The sequence below is a fragment of the Carcharhinus amblyrhynchos genome, chromosome 11 (assembly GCF_965287045.1).
Source record: "Carcharhinus amblyrhynchos chromosome 11, sCarAmb.v2.hapA, whole genome shotgun sequence".
In the NCBI taxonomy this organism is placed as follows: Eukaryota; Metazoa; Chordata; class Chondrichthyes; order Carcharhiniformes; family Carcharhinidae; genus Carcharhinus; species Carcharhinus amblyrhynchos.
In genome coordinates this window covers 12362772-12384881 of record NC_137334.1, presented here as the reverse complement: position 1 = coordinate 12384881, position 22110 = coordinate 12362772, and the positions used below count along the sequence as shown (strand labels likewise).

The following is a 22110-nucleotide window of genomic DNA, read 5'->3' as shown; positions in this document are numbered from 1 at the left end:
GGAGGACCTGTTGGCCAAAGTCGGACTCCATCATGATCTCATTGAACATCCAACAATCTGATTACCCGATGTTGTTTCTGCCCCATTGGATATTAACTGAGTTGCTCACACCTATTCTCAGAAAGAAGTATCAATGGGAGATGGGTCAATAGCAGCCAAATGGATTTGGGGTCCAAATCAGTCCGGATCTGGTTGGGTGTTGGAATGGGATCGGGAATATTATGGTTTAGCCAAGGGCCAGTGTGTTAATGGCTGCTAGGTTTAATGTATCTGGGTGGAACACCCATTTTTGTGTTGTAGAGTGTGATCAGGGAACAGTTGAATCACCTTGAAGAGGGGGTTGTTTGAAACTTTGCAGATAGATTGAGACCCGGTGGAGTCGTTTGTGCATTATTATATAACCCACTGAAGTATATCATTAGACATAAACGCGACATATCACTAATCAGACATTACATTGAGGATCTGCCACATACCTTTATTAATGGTGTTGTTTTTCTTTCTCAGGGCCCAGTTGGACCATCTGGACGCCCAGGACTAATAGGCCAGAAAGGTGCAAAGGTAAATATCATTCACTGCAAAGCAAATCTATCTCAGTGGGATCTTACACCATGTCTCCCTACACTTTTGGTCAAACCTTGCACTCTATGTTCAGGAGAGTCCAGATAGGTCGAAGGAAACAATCCCTCGTCACAAAGAGTTTTTGAGTGTTTGTGGAGAGATTCCCTATTAGTACATTTATATTTTTATTCTCTCCGCTCAGTTATTAATTGCACAATTCTCCTCCATTCCTATGAGTTGATCTTGAGCTCACTCTCGCTGCTCTTTGAATCTCACTGAAGATAGCTGTAGTCACAGAAATCATAGGATCCCTACAGTGCAGAAGGAGGCCATTCAGCCCATCGAGCCTGCTCTGAGTCTCCGTCAGATCATCTTACCCAAGCTTACCGCCCCCTTCCCCCCGCCAGCCCTATGCCTGTAACCCCTTACTTTATCCCAGTAATCTGCACATTTTTTGGACACTATGCAAAGGCACAATTTTAGCCCAATGCTCCCAGAATTTCGGTTCAGGCTAGGCCATAACTGGAGAGGATCTCCGGCTAATGATCCAGGTGGAGGGCTCAGGAAGTCCATCCCATCTTTTTGCAGGGACTGGCCTTGGGTCGAAATTCCACCCTTTACATAAGAACGTAAGAAGTAAGAGCAGGAATAGGCTATCTGGTCACTCGAGCCTGCTCTGCCATTCAATAAGATCATGGCTGATCTTTCCGTGGACTCAGTTCCACTTACCACCCGCTCACCGTAACCCTCACCGTTCAAAAATTTATCTATCCTTGCCTTAAGAACATTTAATGAGAGAGCCTCAACTGCTTCACTAGGTAAGAAATATTCACTTTACCAAGTACATCAACTTGGGACTGTCCAGCATTCCTGAGCTACTCTCAGAATTCTTCCCTTTGGGTCCTTTATAAGGTTCTCAGTGACGCTTGGGCTAGCTCAGAGTAAACATGACTTCCACTGAGACTCTGCCAAAGACCCAGACCGGTGAAAAATAAGGCACTTAATCATGGAAGGTTCCTCGCCTTCCTTCTCTAACCTGCCAATTGGGGGCTGGTGTTGATGCTCTGTCTTGTTAGGAACCAGATCAGAAACCCAAAGGTATATTTTGAGTCAGACTCGACCACAATTATTTTTTATTTTGATATTAGTGTGAGGATAAGGTGTGTCATTCCCGGTGGAATTCTGTTGACCCACTAGGAGACTTCTATCAAAAGAAATTTTATTTTAGCAATACAGGTTAACTGTAAGAAATGAATTAGCTTCACTTTTACCAATTGAAATACTCAAACATGACAAGATACAATTCTTAACTGCTAATCTATCTCTATTAGTTACAATTCAAGCAATATTCCTCTTATAGACCTAAACTCCTCTTCAATCACAGTTAGCAACACACAAGCTCATGTGTTTTTCGTTGGCATCAGTCCTACAGTGGGTTGAACACCTCCAGAGAGAGAGAAAGGAAGGGCAGACAGACACCTGTCTTCTAATACTCAAACAGCAGCCTCCAGAGAAAGAGAGAGAGAGAGAGAGACAACTCTTGCTTTTTTCAGGACCTAGCAGAAATTGCTTTCTTTCCCCTGTAACCATAAACCATCCATTAGCTTATGACTTTGTTTTATAACAAGCAAAACTCTACTCTGAAACCCCAGGGGGAAAACCAAAGTGAAAGAAAAATGCATCAACTCAGATTGAAACAAACATCCCATTAGCTAAGATCAATTATTAATCTGTATTCTCAACATGTGAATTGTCTGGTGCAGACAAATTGGCACTGTATAAAACAGAGCTGAATTCTAAACATACCCTTACAAGAAACATAATAAAAATACATTTTGTAAAGATACAGTATTGTCACAGAAGGTTACTGATTTGGCCCGTGGGTTTTGGGTTGGGACTGACACCCATGTTTGCAGGTGGTATGGAAATGGCCTTCTCCCGCTTGTTCTGGCTGTGACCCATGAACTTTGACTTGCAGTGCTCAGACCAGAGGCCTGCGCATTGCTAAGAACATAAAAACATAAGAAATAGGAGCAGGAGTAGGCCATCTAGCCCTTCGAGCCTGCCCCGCCAGTCAATAAGATCATGGCTGATCTGAAGTGGATCAGTTCCACTTTCCCACTTTCCCACTTTCTCCCCATGACCCTTAATTCCCTTGTCTGTCAAAAACCTATCTACCCGCGTCTTAAATATATTTAGCGAGGCAGCCTCCACCACTTCAAAGGGCAGAGAATTCCAGAGATTCACCACAGATTGCTCTCAGCCGTCATTTGTTGGCTTCTTGCAGACTGATGTTGTCTTTCTTTATTTTGTACAACAGGGCGGCAAAGGACCTCCTGGGCCCAAAGGAGATGTGGTAATTATTCTTCTCTTTGAAAAACTGGTGTTTATTTCCAGTAAACTCCCAGATGCACTTTAGAAATGGTGCCAAGCCTTAAGTCACTTACAGCACACACTTGAAATTGTTTATTTACACAGAGGTTGGGGGGGCATCATGCGTTAAATGTCACGCATGTATATGCATGAGTTTTATATGTCAATGAGGGACCTTGGGCGAGATTCTCTGGCCTCCCAGCCAGCAGGAGGTGACTGGTTGTTTGCTAGCTGTGAATTCTCGGATCCCGCTGCTATCGACGGGGAGTTCCACTGACATCACCCCACACCGGCAGGAAACCCGTGGGCGAGGGCGCACTGTCGGCAGGTCCGGAGAACCCCATCGGCGTGAATGGCCGGAGAACTCCAGCCCTTGTGTCCACATACATGTGCCGACACATATGTCATAGACACATTTTAACTCACTGAAAACCCATTCACTTAAGAGATAAATTCATTCTCTATATGATCCAGACACACCGGAATGAAAAGAAAGGTGGATTAGTCTCTTTGCGCAGAATTGTCTGGCCTCTCTTTAGGCCGAGACTTCTAGGCCCCAGGCTCTGAGCAGCTCTAAACTGGCTTTATCTGCTTCCCTTCCTCAGGGTCGCAGAGGTGATTTTGGATCCAAAGGCAGCCCTGGACCCAAAGGAAACCCAGGAGAAAAGGTGAGCATGAATTACTTTGATCTCGGAAAGCTTTCTTGTCATCGCCGCAGTGAAAGGTACAGGGGAGAACGGGAAGGAAAGGGTGGGTGAAATCTCGAGGAGCTTCTTTCTGCCTGAGGGGAATTCAGTGGCCACACTCCCCATTAACCGCAGAAAATCCATCCCAGGAGCTTCCCCGGGCAGAATCACCAAACAAAGTCGGTCCGCCTCGTGACCAACGAGGGGCATACACACGATGGGTCGTACTGGGGCTGCTCTTGGTTGTTCGAGATTGGCCTAGTGCTTCATGTCGTTAGTGTGTGCCTAAACTGGACCAGATACTGGGCAAGACGACAGCTCAGTGACTATCGCTGATTGCTGTGCAGACACATGGATTTGGGCCGGGGTCTGTGGGAGTTTGCGCATTCTCCCCGTGCTTGCGTGGGTTTTCTCCGGGTGCTCCGGTTTCCTCCCACAGCCCGAAAGATGTGCAGGTTAGGTGGATTGGCCATGCTAGATTGCCCCTTAGTGTCCAAAGGTGTTTAGGAGAGGGTTGGAGCCAAATGCTTTTGTCAGTCTTCGTAAGTGAATGAGTCCAGGCTCAGGAGATCAGAGGGGAATTGAACAGGGCTGTTTTCAATGTTTAACTCGGTCACAGACAGGATATCGAACGCCTCCAGGAACCACGGTGTCTTTTGACTATCTAACCATGTTCTTGTTCCATTCGCAGGGAGATTTGGGAAATGAAGGTGTACGAGGCTTACCAGGTGAAGGTGGACAGAAAGGCGAGAAGGTAACTGACTGCCCGTGATGTCAGAGAATGGGCATCATGCTTATTCCGTAACTAATCCAATTAATATTCTCCACGTGGTTCGGAATGTGGGTGAGCGGGGAGGTCCGAGGGCAGGATCACCAAATAGGACAGGTACTAAAAGAAAGGGGTGGCACAGTGGTTAGCACTGCTGCCTCACAGTGCCAGGGACCCGGGTTCAATTCCCGACTCGGGTGACTGTCCATGCGGAGTCTGCACCTTCTCATCAGGGCGATTAGCAGAGTTCATATGGGGTACGGGGACAGGGCCTGGGTGGGATTGTTGTTGGTGCAGGCTCAACAGGCTGAATGCCCTCCTTCTGCACTATCGGGATTCTGTAATGGTCACTGTTGGTGCAGAGTCCGCACATTCTCCCCATGTCTGTGTGGGTTTCCTCCCAAAGTCCGCGGGTTCGGTGCACTGGCCGTGCTAAATTCCCCCTCAGTGTGCCCAAACAGGAGTGTGGTGACTCGGGGACTTGCACAGAAACTTCATTGCAGTGTTAATGTAAGCCTACTTGTGACACTAATAAATAAACTAAAGGGCAAATAGAATGTTAGCCTTTGTCTCAGGCGGCATGAATATAAGTTTAGTCACAGCCATACGGAGCTGTGGATGGATCCCATTCAGAGTCCTGCCTTCAGTTCTAGGCCTCAGGCCTGAGAGTGGGGGGCAGTGTAGATTCATCAAGAAATGATTCCAGGGTTTAAACCATGAAGCCAGGTTATAAAGCCTGGGCTTCTATTCCACTGGGTTTAGAAGATAAAGGCACCTCATTGCAGTTGGGCTGTTCAGGAGTGACGTCAGGTAGGTCAGTAGAAATCTGAAATTCTCACCCAAAAACTGGCAAGGTTGACGAGGAGGTGGGTGGCTGGTTTGTGAGGGATGGTTGGGTCAACGGGGAATTATTCAGTTATTTTATAGATACAGTCAAGTCTCTTGAGAGTTATGGAGCCAAGTAAGTAGAGTTGAACTACAGATCAACCATGAGCTAATTGAATGGTGGCACAGTGGTTAGCACTGCTGCCTCACAGCGCCAGGGACCTGTGTTCAATCCTGGCTTGAGTTACTGTCTGTGCGGAGTTTGCACATTCTCCCCATGTCTGCGTGAGTTTCCTGTGGGTGCTCCGGCTTCCTCCCACACTCTACAGATGTGCAGGTTAGGGTGATTGGCCAGGCTAAATTGGCCCTTAGTGTCAGGGAGACTAGCTAGGGTAAATGCATGGGGCTACAGGGATAGGGTCTGGGTGGATTGTTGTCAGTGCGGACTAGATGGGCCAATTGGCCTCCTTCTGCACTGTAGGGATTCTATGAATTGAATGGTGCAACTGACACAAGGGGCTGAATGGCCTCCTCCTATTACTGTAAGTGGATGCTATCCTGATTTTACTGTAATGTTGAAGAGTTTATCTCAGGGTTTAGTGCTAAATCTGTGTTGTAAATAGCATTATTGTGCCGTGGAGATCTTGACCGAACGTGATTGGAAGCCTCTTGCCTCTCCATTGGGCCAACACTGGACGGTGCTCACCCCCACTGGCAGTGCTGAGTTTATTGATCAGTGCAGCAAACTCTTCCATTTCTTACTCACTCATTGATATCTTGACTTTGTTCCCAGGGTGATGTCGGCCTCCCAGGACCAAGAGGTGCCCCAGGCTTGTCCGGAGGACCAGGCTTAAATGTAAGTTGCTGTTTCTGACCCCTCTACGTGGTGGGCGCCAACTCTGGTTGGATATTTCATGGCAGTTCCATCGCAGGACCTCCACCTGCCCCTCCCGTGCCACTCTTTGCCACGTCTCCGACAGTCCGACAGCTGATAAGTGTTCGGAGGAAACTGACGCCATCGCTGGGGGCAACAGAGGGCGCGCGCACACACGTACACACACACACACACCGCCTCAACCCCCACCCTGGAGCCTGTCTTTAACATCCACCTCCTGTTTCGTCTCACCTGGACTGCTGCCCGGACCAGCATAACCCATCTGGCAAACGGGGGCGTTGGTGGTGGGGGCCGGTGTCAGATGTCAGATGTCAGATGGCTGTGCTGGAATCACCGGGAGCGTTCTAGCTCAAGGAACTTGCTAAAAACCCGCTTTTCTTCTTCCGCAGGGATCGCGAGGAGACCCAGGCGAAATTGGACCAAGGGGTAACACAGGGCCACCGGGTCCAAAGGTAGGCCTGGCAGCCTGGCTAACTTACAGAAAGACAGCGTGAATCGTATCGCGTGGGCACAGTCCGGGCTGATTTGAAAAGTAGGATGACTAACAGGACACTATATATGTGGGAAACTCTTGCAATACTGTATGTAGCCAAAGCATCAAGAGGAAGGAAAGGAGTCCTCAATGTTTGTGTTACACATAAGAATCAGGATGGTTTCTTCTGCAGGGTATATTTTCCCTCCATCAGTCTCTTTGTTTCATATACCATCTGGGTCTTTCATATACCATCTGGGCCTTTCATATATCATCTGGGCCTTTCATATTCCATCTGGATCTTTCATATACCATCTGGGTCTTTCATATACCATCTGGGCCTTTCATATACCATCTGGGTCTTTCATATACTCTCTGGGTGTGTATTGGAAAGGAGAACAGCAAAGCTGATCTCAGTTTTATTTCATATTCATCCATGGGATGTGGGCATCACTGATAATGCCAGCATTTATTGCCCATCCCCATTTGTCCTTAAGAAGATGGCGGCGAGCTGTCTTCTTGAACCACTGCAGTCCGTGTGGTGTAGGTACATCCACAGTGCTGTTCAGGAGGAAGTTCCAGGGTTTTGACCCAGCGACAGTGAAGGAACTGTGGAAAGATTGAGTCTGGAGGCAAGTTGTAACCAATCACTGGCCTCCTCCTGTAGCCACAGCGATATGTGACTGGTGCATGGTAACCCCAGGATGTGAGGATTGACCAATGACAATACCATTGAATGTTCAGAGTAGATAGATTCTCTCTTGTTAACTTCTCGGGGAAGTTGTGAATGAAACATTCCACTTCCTACTTGTTCCGATGAAGCGAAGATCGCTGATGAAGGCTGAGCCTAGGACACTACCCTGACAAACTATTGCAGTGACATTCAGAGGCTTAGATTTGCCCCAATAACCAGAAACACCTTCCTTTGTGTGAGGAGTAACTGGATTAGCCAAAAGGAAAGATTAATGAAAATCTCAGACCAGAAAGAGAAGAAGAAGCAAATCAAACTGGTGATCACCAAATTTCTTTTATCAAAGGGCAATGAATGTTTGGGCTGATCTATCAGGTAGCCAACATGATAGCCCAATATCCCTTTTCCCCACCGTGTTGTTACAGTATCTGTCTAGACATGGGTTCACACTGGCGTACACGGGCAATAAGGAATGGGGCCTTGCATTAAAACAGGTAGCACTGAGGCCCCTGGCCCTGGTTTACACGGGGCTGGTGGACTGTTAGTGTACATGGCCCTTCGCTGATGGAGAGGGTCTCAGTTTGTGACAGCGGCCCTCCTGGACCCCAGGAGAATGTGCCCGGGAAGGACAGTGGAGAGGGGCAGGAAGTGGCGGGATGCTTCGGGAGAGGGGGGAAGCACAGGAGAAGGCGCAAAGACTCGGGAGGAAAAAGGCGACAGGGAGAGAGGAGGCAACTAGGGGGAGATCAGGATAGGAAGCAGGTGGTGCTGTTGGGAGGGTGGGGTAGTGATTGGGAATGAGGGGAGGGAGAAGGTGACTGGAAGGCAGGGGGCTGATTATCAGTGTTCAATATTCCAGTGAAGCAGAAAGATACAGCCTGATCCTGCCTGCTCGGATAGGTAAGTGTTTTCAGGCGTATCTTTTTGAGTGGTGGTTTCCAATGTTTTATCCTCATGTACTCCGCGTCTCTTGACAATATTTCAGATGTATATCATTGGCCTGAGGTGCTTTATGGACAAAAAAAAGCTTTCCATTTTCCCAGCGTGAAGCTCTGGGAGGTCGATGTAACTTGCTTCTTGAATTTCTTTTCAGGGTGACAAGGGGAGACAAGGCTTCAGCTTCCCTGGCCCCAGAGGAGACCAGGTACACCGTCTGAGTTACTTCATTGTTGCCCCCCACACCCCTCCCCATTTGTGTTATTCTGCTGTCTTTCTACAAATGAGGCTTTTGAAAACATCACGTTTAGTTAGCCTGGGGCTGGAACATTCAGAAGTCACAGAGCACAGCAAAGGCCCTTCAGCCCATCGAGTCTCCACCGACAATAACTAGCACCAAAGTCACCCTAAGAAGGTGGGACCGAGTAATTTCTAAGGGAAAGCACCTTGGCAAACCCCAAACCCTTCACTGCAGTGCAGCCAAGTACAAACCAAGTGATACAACCCAACAACACGGACAATGTACATTTAAAGATTGGAAACTCCACTGGGTGGTTCTGCAAGACAAACTTGAGTTGTGTTCATGCCAAGTGCGAAAATGTTTCATCTTACAAATGGACTCATGCTTCTGCTGTGACAGAGCCAACCATCGATCGATGGGGATTCCTCTTGGCAATTCCTCTTTCATCGTAGAATGATGTAGCAGCGCAGGAGGCCATTCAGCCCCCTGTGTCATCACCCTGACAAAGCTATCCGATTGCTTCCAATGTCTTTCAAAGGAATTAAGCTTGGGATCAATTCGTGGCACAGTGGTTAGCACTGCTGTCTCACAGTGCCAGGGGCTTGGGTTCGATTCCCAGCTTGGGTCACTGTCTGTGCGCAGTCTGCACATTCTCCCTGTGTCAGCGTGGGTTTCCTCAGGGTGCTCTGGTTTCCTCCCACAGTCTGAAAGACGTCCTGGTTGGATGGATTGGCCATGCTAAATTCTCCCTCAGTGTATGCGAACAGGCGCCAAAGTGTGGCGACTAGGATTTTCACAGTGACTTCATTGCAGTGTTAATGTAAGCCTACTTGTGACTAATAAATAAACTATAAACTTTGATTCAATTTCTTCTTTATGCCTAACCGGCCGATTGCATGAATTTTCTTTGTGGCTGAATCAAATCCTTTCTGTTCTTAATTAGTTGAGTGTCTTTGCCCTTCACTTCTAATGTGTTCACTGAGGGAAAACCTCTAATCGCTGGTGGAACCAAAAGACATTACTGTGTGTCCCTTTCCTTTTCAGGGAGATGAGGGACCAGAAGGACCTGTTGGATATTTGGTGAGTGAGGCCTCTGTTAATTTGAAGCAGTCTGTGAGTTAACACATAGTGAATTGTGCGGTTTGCTCTAAAACAGGGTAAGGGAGAGCTTGAGGAAGTTACTCTGGTTGTGACCGATGTTCTGTTGTGACCTCGTTGTGGGAACGGGTATTAAATTCCAGTGAAACCAAAAAAAAGGGCCTAAATTTTCAGGTTGGCGGGTTGCTAGGCCGTTCCTAAGAGTCGGCGGGAAGCAGGTCCCTGCTGACTCCTGGAGGCCATTTCCCACCCTAACAAGCATTGACTTGCAGGAGGGAGGGTCTTCCAGGAGGACTTGCGGCCTTGGAGTGTGGCCAATCAATTGGATTGGCCGGCAGCTTTCCCAGTCATTCCGAGAATAGCGCCTCAGTGGCCGGAAGAGGCACTGCAGGTCACTGTCTGGATCTAAGTGCTGGGAAGCGGAGGAAAGGTAAGTGGGCAAGGGTCAAATTTTTTTGGGGGGGGGTTGTGTGCGGGAGAAGTAGAGAGGAGGTAGGGAAGGCCCTGGAAGTGAAGTTCTCAGAGTGTCAAGAGATGGGTCAGCAGGCGGGTTGGGGGGAGGCTCAGAAGCCTAGAAGTCTCCGGGCAGTGAGAGGTGAGCCTCCCTCTTCCCTCTCCCCCCCCTCCCCCAGGGGGGTTTCTGATAGAGGCCCACTCCCCTAACACTCCACATTTCCCACCTGAGATCAAACTTGTTAATTTTATCAGGTGGCCACCAGCCTAGAGATGGAGGTTTAGTGGAAAAGCCCAGTAGGTGTCCATTTAAGGGCCTGAATTGGGGCCTTAATTCATGCCTGAGGGTCTGCCTGCCCATGCCAGTGTTATATTGTGGCCGGATCAGGGCGGTCAGGGTCCGGGAGGGAATTCCACGATTTTTCCAGAATCCTGGTCCACCCTTAACCTTCAGCCAACCAACCGGTTATTTATTTAATTGCATTTTGTGGGGCCTGAATTTGCCCATATACCGGTTACTACGTGCCAAATGTCATGAGTTGGCTGTGAAGCCTTTTCCAAGATGTCCTCAATCCCGTACAAAGTTTAAGACTGCAGCAAAATGTATCCTATGGTGTTGAGGAGTGAGGTGTTACCATACCAACAATGACAGAATACAGCTTCAAGCAAGATCTTGCCAGCCATTCACGCTGACACTGCAGGTGAGAGCGGGGAACTTGGCGCTCAGCCACATCCCCGTTCAGTGCAGCGGGACTGGAAAACCCTGCTGGCGTGAGCAGCCAAAAAAATTCCACCCATCAACTTTCAGGTTTATAAGACCAATTGTTGTCTGCAGAACATTTCAGTAGAAGTCCATATCAAAATGGGTCACATCTCATGGACAATGCCCAATGCTCGGGTTCGATTCCGGGCTTGGGTCATTGTCTGTACAGAGTCCTCCCCGTGTCCGTGCGGGTTTCCTCCAGATACTCCGGTTTCCTCCCACAGTCTGAAGACGTGCTGGGTTAGGTGCATTGGCAATGCTAAATTCTCACTCAGTGTATCCGAACAGGTGCCAGAGTGTGGCGACTTGAGGATTTTCACAGTGACTTCTTTGCCGTGTTAATGTAAGCCTACTTCTGACACTAACAAATAAACGTACACTTAAAACTTAAGCTTGCTCTTTACTCTACAGGGTATCAAAGGGGAAATGGGACGAAAGGGAGACCAGGGGTCTAAGGGCATTCCAGGCGAACCAGTAAGTATTCTCCTTATTCCCATTCATTCATCCCGTTTCTCAGAGATTCCAGCCAACTGGTAACTGGTGTTGTAACAACCTTCCCTCTAGACGGGGTTAGTTGCGTTACTTTATAACTTTCCCCCCAACCGGGAGGAAAAACATCATTAATTCTTGATTCCGTCATCAGCTAAATTCAATTTGACTGTTCAGTACTTCCACCTAGAAGTAATTAGAATATAGATCACACATATATGTAGATTGATTAATTTTGTTAATGAGGAGTGGTGATCTGCCTTCTCTCTTTGTCCCACTCCAGGGTTGGTTATGACAGAGTTTGGATTTTTTTTAATGTGATATCAAAAAATTCAACATGTGTGTAACTCAATGTAAACCAGTAAGAAGTTTAGTTTTCTTTTTAATTCATTTGTGGGACGTGGGCGTCGCTGGCTGGCCAGCATTTATTGCCCATCCCCAGTTACCCTTGGAGGGCAGTTGAGAGTCAGCCACATTGCTGTGGCTCTGGAGTCACATGTAGGCCAGACCGGGTAAGGACAGCAGATTTCCTTCCCTAAAGGACATTAGTGAACCAGATGGATTTTTTTCTCGACAGTCGACAATGGTTTCATGGTCATCAGTAGATTCTTAAATCCAGAGATCTTTTCATTGAATTCAAGTTCCACTATCTGCCGTGGTGGGCATTCGAACCCGGGTCCCCAGAACATTAACTGAGTTTCTGGATAAATAATCTAGTGATTACCATCATGTCCCCCTAAGAGGAAACAATAGCCTAGTGGTATTATCGAAACTCACTCGGGTAAAGTTACAGAAGTTATTAGCAAAGAGGTTTAAATGTACAAAAACGTCCCACTAATACAAAAAACTCACACACATAACTTCCCCAAGCATGCATAAAAGAAATGAAACTTGTATCAGATGTTAAAACTTGGCCAAGTAAAAAAGGGGGGGGACAGAACCCAAAAGGGTGGCACAGTGGTTAGCACCGCTGCCTCACAGCGCCAGGGATCCGGGTTCAATTCTGGCCTTGGGTCACTGTCTGTGTGGAGTTTGCACATTCTCCCCGTGTCTGCGTGGGTTTCCTCCGGATGCTCTGGTTTCCTCCCACAGCCCACAGATGCACAGGTTATGTGGATTGGCCATACTAAACTACTCTTAGTATCCAAAGATGTGTAAGTTTGGGGGATTAATAAATACACAGAGTTACAGGGATAGGGTAGGAATCAATCAGAGAGTCAGTGCAGACTTGATGGGCTGAATGGCCTCCATTTGCAATATAAGGATTATGTGATTCAATGATTCTAGAAGAATTTTCCATGGATTGCCTGAATGCTTGTTCATGGCTGGATTCACTTCTGCTGCTGGTCTCTCACCAAAGCAGTTGTGTCGGGATGATTCTCTTTTCCTCGGAAGTGTTGAGTTGGAATCCTCCTTTTGAGAACTCTCAGTTTGCAGCGATGTGGTCTTCTGGTGGGTTTTCCAATGGTAAAAGGGGCTCAGCCTTACTGAGAGAAGTTTCAGAGAGTGACAGGCTCAGGCTTGTTGTCCCTGTGCCAGTCTCTCTGTCCGTTCATTCATGTCTGGTATATTGTACACCCAAAAGCTGAGTCGTGTAACCTCTCTCTGGTGTCCATCTTACCTTAGCCATTTTCACTGAGAGCTCCGTAGATTCTGTCCCTCCATGAGGTGACTTGTGGCCTTCACAAGTGCAGCTTTGGGCTTGTGTCCTTTGCTGAGCAGAATACATTCTTTCCAAACTATTCAATATACATCTATCAGATGACAAGCGCCTATTCCATGTAGCGAATCCTTTAAATTAAAAATATATCTTACATTTTGCTTCTTTCTTTCCCTCTAGGGTGATCCGGGTCCGATTGGGGAGCCAGGAGAGAGAGGGCCACGAGGAGACCCAGGTGCAGAGGTATGTGCTGCCTATTTGACATCTAACTAAGGGTTGGAAGTTCTCCACCCTGTATTCTGTAGAGCCCCCACCTATAGCATTACTGATGTTTGCAGCAACACACAGGGTGCAAAGTAAGCCAAGATTCAACATTCTATATCAGTCAAGTTATCAGTCCTGCGTTCACAGAGACCCTATTCTAGTTCGCACTTGCCTGAGCTGTAAGGAATGAGGATGTGACTCAGAAACAGTGGGAATCCTACCTCTAAACCACTGCCCCCTCCTACAGAGACCTCAAGCTAATTTTGGTTCCCTCTAGCCCTGCAGAGATTGTGGTCAGTTAACCTTGACCAGGGGATGTTTTTGTCCTTGTATGACCCAAGCACTCCCTCAAGAGCTGTCTGCCCCCATCGGGAGAGCTGATGGCACTGTGGTTAGCACTACTGCCTCACAGCACCAGGGACCCGGGTTCAATTCCCAGCTTGGGTCACTGTCTGTGCGGAGTTTGCACATTCTCCCCGTGTCTGCGAGGGTTTCCTCCCACAGTCTAAAGATGTACGGGTTAGGTTGACTGGTCATGCTAAATTGCCCCTTAGTATCAGAGGGATTAGCAGGGTAAATATGTGGGGATAGGGCCTGGTTGGGATTATGGTCGGTGCAGACTCGATGGGCTGAATGACCTCCTTCTGCACTGTAGGGATTTTATGTAAGATATAGGCTGGAATTCTCCGGCCTCGCCAGTGGCTGGGATTCTCCGGTTCCGCTGCAGCAAATGAAGCTTCGCCTGGGCGCCAAATTCTCCGTTCTTGCTGGCAGCAGTGGTCAGACGTGTGAGACCGGAGAATTCCGGGTATAATATCCTCTTTGGCCACTCTAATGGTGAGCTCACAGCCAAGAGTAATATCAGCAGTGTGTCCTGAAGATCCACGGGAAATGCTTGCTGGAATCGGCAATACAAACGTTCAGTAAATGGAAATCGGAACAACGGTGGACAAGAAATCCAATCTTGCTCCTTCTGTCAATTCAAATAAAAGTCTTAGTTTGTGGATGTCTATGTGGACCTCACTCTGAGCAAGGACAGCAGATCAGAAAACCTGGTCCACGTTCCTCACCATCCGCGGATTGTGGGGACTGAGAATTCTCTGAAGATGTGTGGCCGGAGAGTGAGTGTGGTACCAAATTTGTGAGTCAATGTTATTCAGCTTTATGTGTAAGCTGGCGTCTACCAGAGTCTACCAGATCCAGGAGTTCCTGGAATCCGAGAGAAACTGGTCCTCGCATGGACATGCAGGAGGTAATCATAGAAACATAGAAAATAGGAGCCAGAGGAGACCATTCAGCCCTTCGAGACTACTCCACCATTCATTACAATCATGGCTGATCATCCAATTCAATAGCCTAATCCTGCTTTCTCCTCATAACTTCTGATCCCATTCGCCCCAAGTGTTATATCCAGCCACCTCTTGAATACATTCAATGTTTTGGCATCAACTCCTTCCTGTGGTAATGAATTCCACAGGATCACCACTCTTTGGGTGAAGAAATGTCTCCTCATCTCCATCCTAAATGGTCTACCCTGAATCCTCAGACTGTGACCCCTGGTTCTGGATTCCCCCACCATCAGGAACATTGTCCCTGCATCTACCCTGTCTAGTCCTGTTAGAATTTTATAAATCTCTCTGAGATCCCCCTCATTCATCTGAACTCCAGTGAAAACAATCCTAATCTCATCAATCTCTCCTCATACATCAGTCCCACCATCCCGGGATCAGCCTGGTAAACCTTCACTGCACTCCCTTGAGAGCAAGAACATCCTTCCTCTGAAAAGGAGACCAAAACTGCACACAATATTCTAGGTGTGGCCTCACCAAGGCCATGTATAATTGTAACAACACATCCTTCAGGCCTGGATCCCCAAGGATTGTAATGGACTGGAGTTACATTGGAAGCATGGAGCTTCTCGACATCTCACTGGCAACAGCTCAGTGGGGCCCTTGTTCAGGTAGACCATTGGTTTTCAAGTCTGTTTCATATTTAGCATTAGAAGATGAATTGACACACATTTAGCAAGGAATCCGATCAAGACCCTTAGACAAGTTTGTTCTCCCAAAATGACCCCACAGCTCCACGCCGTGGCTGCAGTCAGCTGATGGGTTGGATGGGCAGTGGGAGGGCTGGAGACGGGGGTGGGACCAGTCTAATGGTATCATTAGGAGAGTACGTAGTGTTCCGTATTCTCCATCACTATCAGGTCAGGTTATTTTTTAATCTTTATGTTTGGACTGATTACGTTTCTTCTTGTTTGGTTTCAGGGACCTCACGGACCCCCAGGAGACCCTGGCCTAACAGTAAGTACCACCTGTAGACTTTCATCCCTGGCCAAAGGTGGCTGAGATTGAGAGACCCATCCCCAGACCACCCACCCTGTGTGTCCACACTCCTGGAGAATTCAGCCCCTGGTCCCTTGCTACCAGCGACCCCAACCCTCAACCTTTCACCATTGGTCATCTAACATATCCATCTTCCTACTCTCCCAGACCAACTCTTCAACCTTTCGCCATTGGTCATCCAATGTAGCTATCTTCCTGCCTTCCCAGACCGATGGGATAATGATTGGCCTTTTCACCACCTGATTGGGGGAGCGGCGGTGTCATGTGATGGAACCTCCAGAGATATGGCCAACTAGAGTTGACCACTCAGACCTCTAGCTGCAAATGGGATAAGTGTCAGAATATGTCGCCGGATTGCCTCTATTAGCTGGGTGCTGAGTGCTCACATTCCCCCTCTCCAATGCATTCTCCCCTGTTGGTTCTCACCCACTGATTCTTTGTCAAGTTTGCTGCGTACGGCCTCGAGGGTAAGGCCAATGTCTCCTTCCTCTGTAACCTCTCCCGATTTCCGTTCCCCCCACCCCACAGGACTGTGACGTGATGACTTACGTAAGGGAAACATGCGGATGTTGTGGTAAGTTCACTGGCTTCTGTCCAAGCATTTATAATCTACTGTGAAGTCCCGGGGCCTACGCTCGGAGGCTTTGTTGACTGCAAAGTGAAAATAGCGGCAGGGGACTGTGCCCAGTAGGAGGGCACAACAGCAAATCATGAGGGCCTTCTTTTCTTATTATTTATTCATTCATGGGATGTGGGCGTCGCTGGTTGGCGAGCATTTATTACCCATCCCTGAGGAAATTTAAGAGTCAACCACATTGCTGTGGCTCTGGAGTCAAAGAACAAAGAAAATTCCAGCACAGGAACAGGCCCTTCGGCCCTCCAAACCTGCACCGACCATGCTGCCCGACTGAACTAAAACCCCCTACCCTTCCGAGGACCATATCCCTCTATTCCCATCCTACTCATGTAGTTGTCAAGATGCCCCTTAGAAGTCACTATCGTATCTGCTTCCACTACCTCCCCCCGGCAGTGAGTTCCACCACCCTTTGTGTAAATACAACCTTGCCCCTCACACCTTAAACCTATGCCCCCAAGTAATTGACTCTTCCGCCCTGGGAAAAAGCTTCTGACCACCCACTCTGTCCGTTCTCCTCGTAATCTTGTAGACTTCTATCAAGAGTCAAAGGTGGGCCAGACCGGGTAAGGCCAGCAGATTTCCTTCTCTAAAGGACATTAGTGAACCAGATGGGTTTTTCCCCGACAGTGGGTTTCATGGTCATCAGCAGATTCTTCATTCCAGATATTTTTTATTGAATTCAAATTCCACCATCTGCCGTGGTGGGATTTGAACCTGGGTCCCCAGAGCATTACCCTGGGTTACTGGTCTACTGCCTATACAGCTACGCCACCGCCTTCTCATGGGTGGTCTCTGTTCTTATCCTGAAAAGGCAAGTCCAGAGGTTAGTTAGAGGCATTACGGAATGTACCTTTTTAACATAGATCGCTGGTTGACTTCCTGCTGGCAACTCTTGTCGTCTTACCTGGAGTGAGTTAAGGTGAATCCCAGCAACCTGAGGTAGCCTCCTAGCTCCCACACAAAAAAAAATCTGATGACCAATTACCCCTGGCACTCCAGAATCATGGAAAGTGATATTGGTTTACTGAGCCAGCCACATTGTGCTCCCCTCTCCCTCCACCTCTTCTTCCTACTCTCAGCATCAGGTGTCTCAGCTTAGAGCTAAAGAAAGCCCAGGAACCCTCCTCCCTCCCTCTTGAGAGATAGTCACAGTATATGGTACACGTGGCTCAGAAGGAATGGGTAGCTTTGCACTTGATTCTTAACGTTTCACCACCAATGGTTTTCTTTGTCTCATACACCGTTGCCCCACAGTGCCAGGGGCCCGGGTTTGATTCTGGCCTTGGGTCGCTGGCTGTGTGGAGTTTGCACGTAGTCCTCATGTCTGCATGCATTTCCTCTGGGTGTTCCGGCTTTCTCCCAAAGATGTGCCGGTTAGGTGGATTGGCCATGTTAAATTGCCCCTTAGTGTCCCAAGATGTATAGTTTGGGGGTGGGGGAGGGATTGGTGAAGTAAATATGTGAGGTTACAGGCCTGGGTAAGATGCTCTGTTGGACAGTCAGTGCAGATTTAATGGGCCAAATGGCCTCCTTTTGCACTGTAGGGGTTTCTATGATATCTGCTTCTGTTGTAAACTAAGCAGTAGAGATTGATTACTATAATGAGTCAATCTCAATATTGTATCTTCCAACTAGCAGGTTGGTAAAAGACCAATCAGATGAAGTGTTATTTTTATTCAGAATTTACTATGTACCTAATGTTCCTATAGGCGTTCTATTAATGATCAGTATAGAGGATTGCGAGGCAATGACCTAGTGGTATTATCGCTGGACTGTTAATCCCCAGAAACTCAGCAAATGTTTTTGGGACCTGGGTTCGAATCCCACCACATCAGAGGGTGGGATTTGAATTCAATAAAAACATCTGGAATTAAGAATCTACTATGACCAGGAAACTAATGTTGATTGTCAGAAAAATCCATCTGGTTCACTAAAGTTAAAGTTTATTTATTAATCACAAGTGGGCTTACATTAACACCTCAGTGAAGTTGCTGTGAAAATCCCCTAGTCGCCACACTCTGGCTCCTGTTTGGGTACACTGAGGGAGAATTTAGCATGGTTAATGCATCTAACTATTGTCCTTCAGGGAAGGAAATTTGCAGTCCTTATTTTGGTCTAGCCTACAAACCCCTGGCAACATGGTGGCACAATGGTTCGCACTGCTGCCTCACAGCACCAGAGATCCCGGTTCAATTCCCAGTGTGGGTCAATGTCCGTGCAAAGTCTGCATGTTCTCCCCGTGTCTGCGTGGGTTTCATCTGGTGCTCTGGTTTCCTCCCACAGTCCAAGATGTGCTGGTTAGGTGCAGTGGCCGTGCCAAATTCTCCCTCAGTGTACCCCGACAGGTGCTGGAGTGTGGCGACTCAGGGATTTTCACAGTGACTTCATTGCAGTGTTAATGTAAGCCTATTTGTGGCACTAATAAATAAGCTTCAAAAAACTTTATGTGGCTTCAGAGCCACAGCAATGTGATTCTCAGCTGCCCTCGGTTAACCAGGAACGGGCAATAAATGCTGGCCAGCCAGCGACACCCATGTCCCATGAATGAATCAAAAACAAAATTGGATCAGTCTGGGTTTTCTTATCAGCTGGCGTGCTTGAAGCCTGTCGAAGCACTCAACAGGACTCCTCATGCCAAATATAAAACTGAACAGCATCGACGATCAGATCTAATCTCTCCCCTTTTCCATTCTCTTCCCCTTTTCTCCGTTTGCTCTTTGTTTCAGACTGTGAGAAGCAGTGCGGGCCGCTGGATATTGTATTTGTGATTGACAGCTCGGAGAGTATCGGACTGACCAACTTCACCCTGGAAAAGAACTTTGTCATCAACACCGTCAGCCGATTGGGCACATTGGCCAAGGATCCCAAATCTAAAACAGGTCAGCGGTTCCAGCAAAGGTCTACATGGCCCTCCTCCCCCAGCTGGGCTGTGCGGACTATCCTCCACTGACAGAAAAATGCCCTGAGAACGAAAACCCCCTCCAGAATTTTCGATGCAATCAACTTTTGTTGTCCCCTTTTTAAAATTACAATCTTGAATACACGAAGCTGAATCATTCTCTTGCGAAATTTTAAGCAATGTATTTCTGAATTGGTAAGGCCTACCACTGAAGGATGGGTAACTAGGGTTACAGTTGCCTAGCAACCCTGGGTCTGAGACTGGCAGCCATTTACTAGCCTCAGATTCAAGATGGCGGCCAGATACGGAAGCTCACTGTGCACCTTTTAGGTTTATTTTTGCCATGATTCATATTTACAGTTTGTTTTGTGATGTTGGACTGACTGACCATGTTGTTCAGCATTTATTAACGCTCACACCACAGCCTATTCTAACACCAACTTTTGAAAGGTTGAAACGAGCAATTGGGCCAAGCAGTTTGATGGGACGTGCGCTCACGTCCTATGGTGGGGTTGAACACGTGACAGTTACACGACGACGCAAACACTCCAGTCAACTTGCAGCAAAACCGACCCAACCTTTCCACCCCAAATCAATCAATCACTGTACAACTTACACCCCACTCCAACCCCCATGGCTCAGCCCACACCCCCTCTGGTTACAGGTGTTGACCTAAGCAGCGCTCCCTCCCTCTGTGATTGGTCAGACTAAAATATGGCTGTCTTGGCTATTAGTCTCTTAGCCTTTCCTTTCAGTGATCCCCCCCCCCTCCACCCCATCACATCGAGTGTGAATGTTATTCTGTAAAAAGGGGAGAAGAAAATGCAATGTGGTTGCGCTAGAGAGGATGCAGGGGAGATTGGCGAGGATGTTTCCTGGGGGATGGAGCTTTCCAGCTAGGCTGGGGTTGTTTCCCTTAGTGCAGCGGAGGTTGGGGGTGGGGGTGTGGGGGGTACCTGATTAAGGTGTGTAAAATGATGAGGGACATAAATAGGGTGGATAGGGAGAAACTTTTCCCCCTTAGCAGAGGGGTCAATAACCAGGACGTATGGTTTAAGGTGAGGAGTAGGAGATTGAGGGGATTTGAGGAAAAGCTTTTTCACCCGGGGGTGCTGGGAATCTGGAACTCGCTGCCTGGAAGTTCGGTAGAGGCGGGAAACCTCACAACATTTAATAAGCATGAAACGCTGGACCAAGTGCTGGAAAATGGGATTAGAATAGATAGGTGGACATGATGGGCCCCTCTCAAAGCTCCATGGCTCTATAGGCTCTCTTACCTTGTACTCTGTACCTCGCCAGTTCTACACGTGTGTACTCTGTACCTCACCAGTTCTACACGTGTGTACTCTGTACCTCGCCAGTTCTACACGTGTGTACTCTGTACCTGACCAGTTCTACACGTGTGTATTCTGTACCTGACCAGTTCTACACGTGTGTATTCTGTACCTCACCAGTTCTACACGTGTGTACTCTGTACCTCACCAGTTCTACACGTGTGTATTCTGTACCTCGCCAGTTTTACACGTGTGTTCTCTGTACCTCGCCAGTTCTACACGTGTGTATTCTGTACCTCACCAGTTTTACACGTGTGTACTCTGTACCTGACCAGTTCTACACGTGTGTATTCTGTACCTCGCCAGTTCTACACGTGTGTACTCTGTACCTCGCCAGTTCTACACGTGTGTACTCTGTACCTGACCAGTTCTACACGTGTGTATTCTGTACCTGACCAGTTCTACACGTGTGTACTCTGTACCTCACCAGTTCTACATGTGTGTATTCTGTACCTCACCAGTTTTACATGTGTGTACTCTGTACCTCGCCAGTTCTACACGTGTGTATTCTGTACCTGACCAGTTTTACATGTGTGTACTCTGTACCTCGCCAGTTCTACACGTGTGTACTCTGTACCTGACCAGTTCTACATGTGTGTTACTCTGTACCTGACCAGTTCTACACGTGTGTTACTCTGTACCTGACCAGTTCTACACGTGTGTTACTCTGTACCTGACCAGTTCTACACGTGTGTACTCTGTACCTGACCAGTTCTACATGTGTGTTACTCTGTAAAGCTCCCAGTGGATTGGCCAGCTGACTGTTTTTAATGTCTGGTTTGCAGGGGCCCGTGTTGGTGTTGTCCAATACAGTCACGAAGGGACCTTCGAAGCTGTGCAGCTAAATGATCCGAAAATCAACTCGCTCACATCCTTCAAGGAGGCGGTGAAGAAGCTGGAGTGGATAGCGGGAGGAACCTGGACTCCCTCGGCCCTCAAGTTTGCCTACGACACACTGATCAAAGCCAACAAGCGCGACAAGGCCAAGGTCTTTGCCGTGGTGATCACCGATGGCCGCCATGACCCGCGGGACGACGACTCGCTGCTGACGTCCCTGTGCAAAGGCGATGTCATCGTCAACGCCATCGGTATCGGGGACATGTTCTACCGGGCACAGGACGACGAGACGCTGAAGTCCATCGCCTGCAAGCAGGATGGGCGGGTGCAGAAGATGAACTACTTTGCTGACCTGGTGGCTGAGGAGTTCATCGACCAGATGGAGGAGCTGCTGTGTCCCGGTGAGTCCAGCTAACCGGGAAAACGCCCTCCGTTCCCGGATATCCTCAATCCGTACCGCAGGGCTTGGTGCTAATCCACGGTGGGGCAGGATGAGGGCGTTCGTAAACTCCAGCTCTCTCCCAGATTCCATCCTGTGGGATCTGAGAACACATCACTTGGCAGGTTTCTGATTAAGGAATAGGGCATTTCGCTTTCCAGGAGGGAGACTGAAGCTGAGATCTAAGCATATTTGATTTGATTTGATTTATTATTGTCACATGCACTGGGATACAGTGAAAAGTATTGTTTCTTGTGTGTAATACAGGCAAAGTATACTGTTCATAGAGTACATAGGGGAGAAGGAGATAAGAGAGTGCAGAATGTAGTGTTACAATCATAGCTAGGGTGTAGAGAAAGATCAACTTAACGCAAGGTAAGTCCATTCAAAAGTCTGATGACAGCAGGGAAGAAGCTGTTCTTGAGTTGGTTGATACGTGA

At 47.9% G+C, this 22110-nt stretch overlaps 1 protein-coding gene across 1 annotated transcript in view; it reads left to right on the top strand.

Annotated features, from left to right (window-relative positions):
* The window catches only part of col6a2 (collagen, type VI, alpha 2), a 75670-nt gene that overhangs the window by 35761 nt on the left and 17799 nt on the right, over positions 1-22110 (top strand). The window contains exons 13-26 of the mRNA XM_080198581.1: positions 508-561; positions 2882-2917; positions 3540-3602; positions 4312-4374; positions 6008-6070; positions 6499-6561; positions 8366-8416; positions 9494-9529; positions 11175-11237; positions 13093-13155; positions 15447-15482; positions 16053-16098; positions 18888-19040; positions 21180-21632. Coding sequence (XP_080054707.1) covers positions 508-561; positions 2882-2917; positions 3540-3602; positions 4312-4374; positions 6008-6070; positions 6499-6561; positions 8366-8416; positions 9494-9529; positions 11175-11237; positions 13093-13155; positions 15447-15482; positions 16053-16098; positions 18888-19040; positions 21180-21632 — 1243 coding nt within the window. The remainder of the gene's footprint in view (positions 1-507; positions 562-2881; positions 2918-3539; positions 3603-4311; positions 4375-6007; positions 6071-6498; positions 6562-8365; positions 8417-9493; positions 9530-11174; positions 11238-13092; positions 13156-15446; positions 15483-16052; positions 16099-18887; positions 19041-21179; positions 21633-22110) is intronic.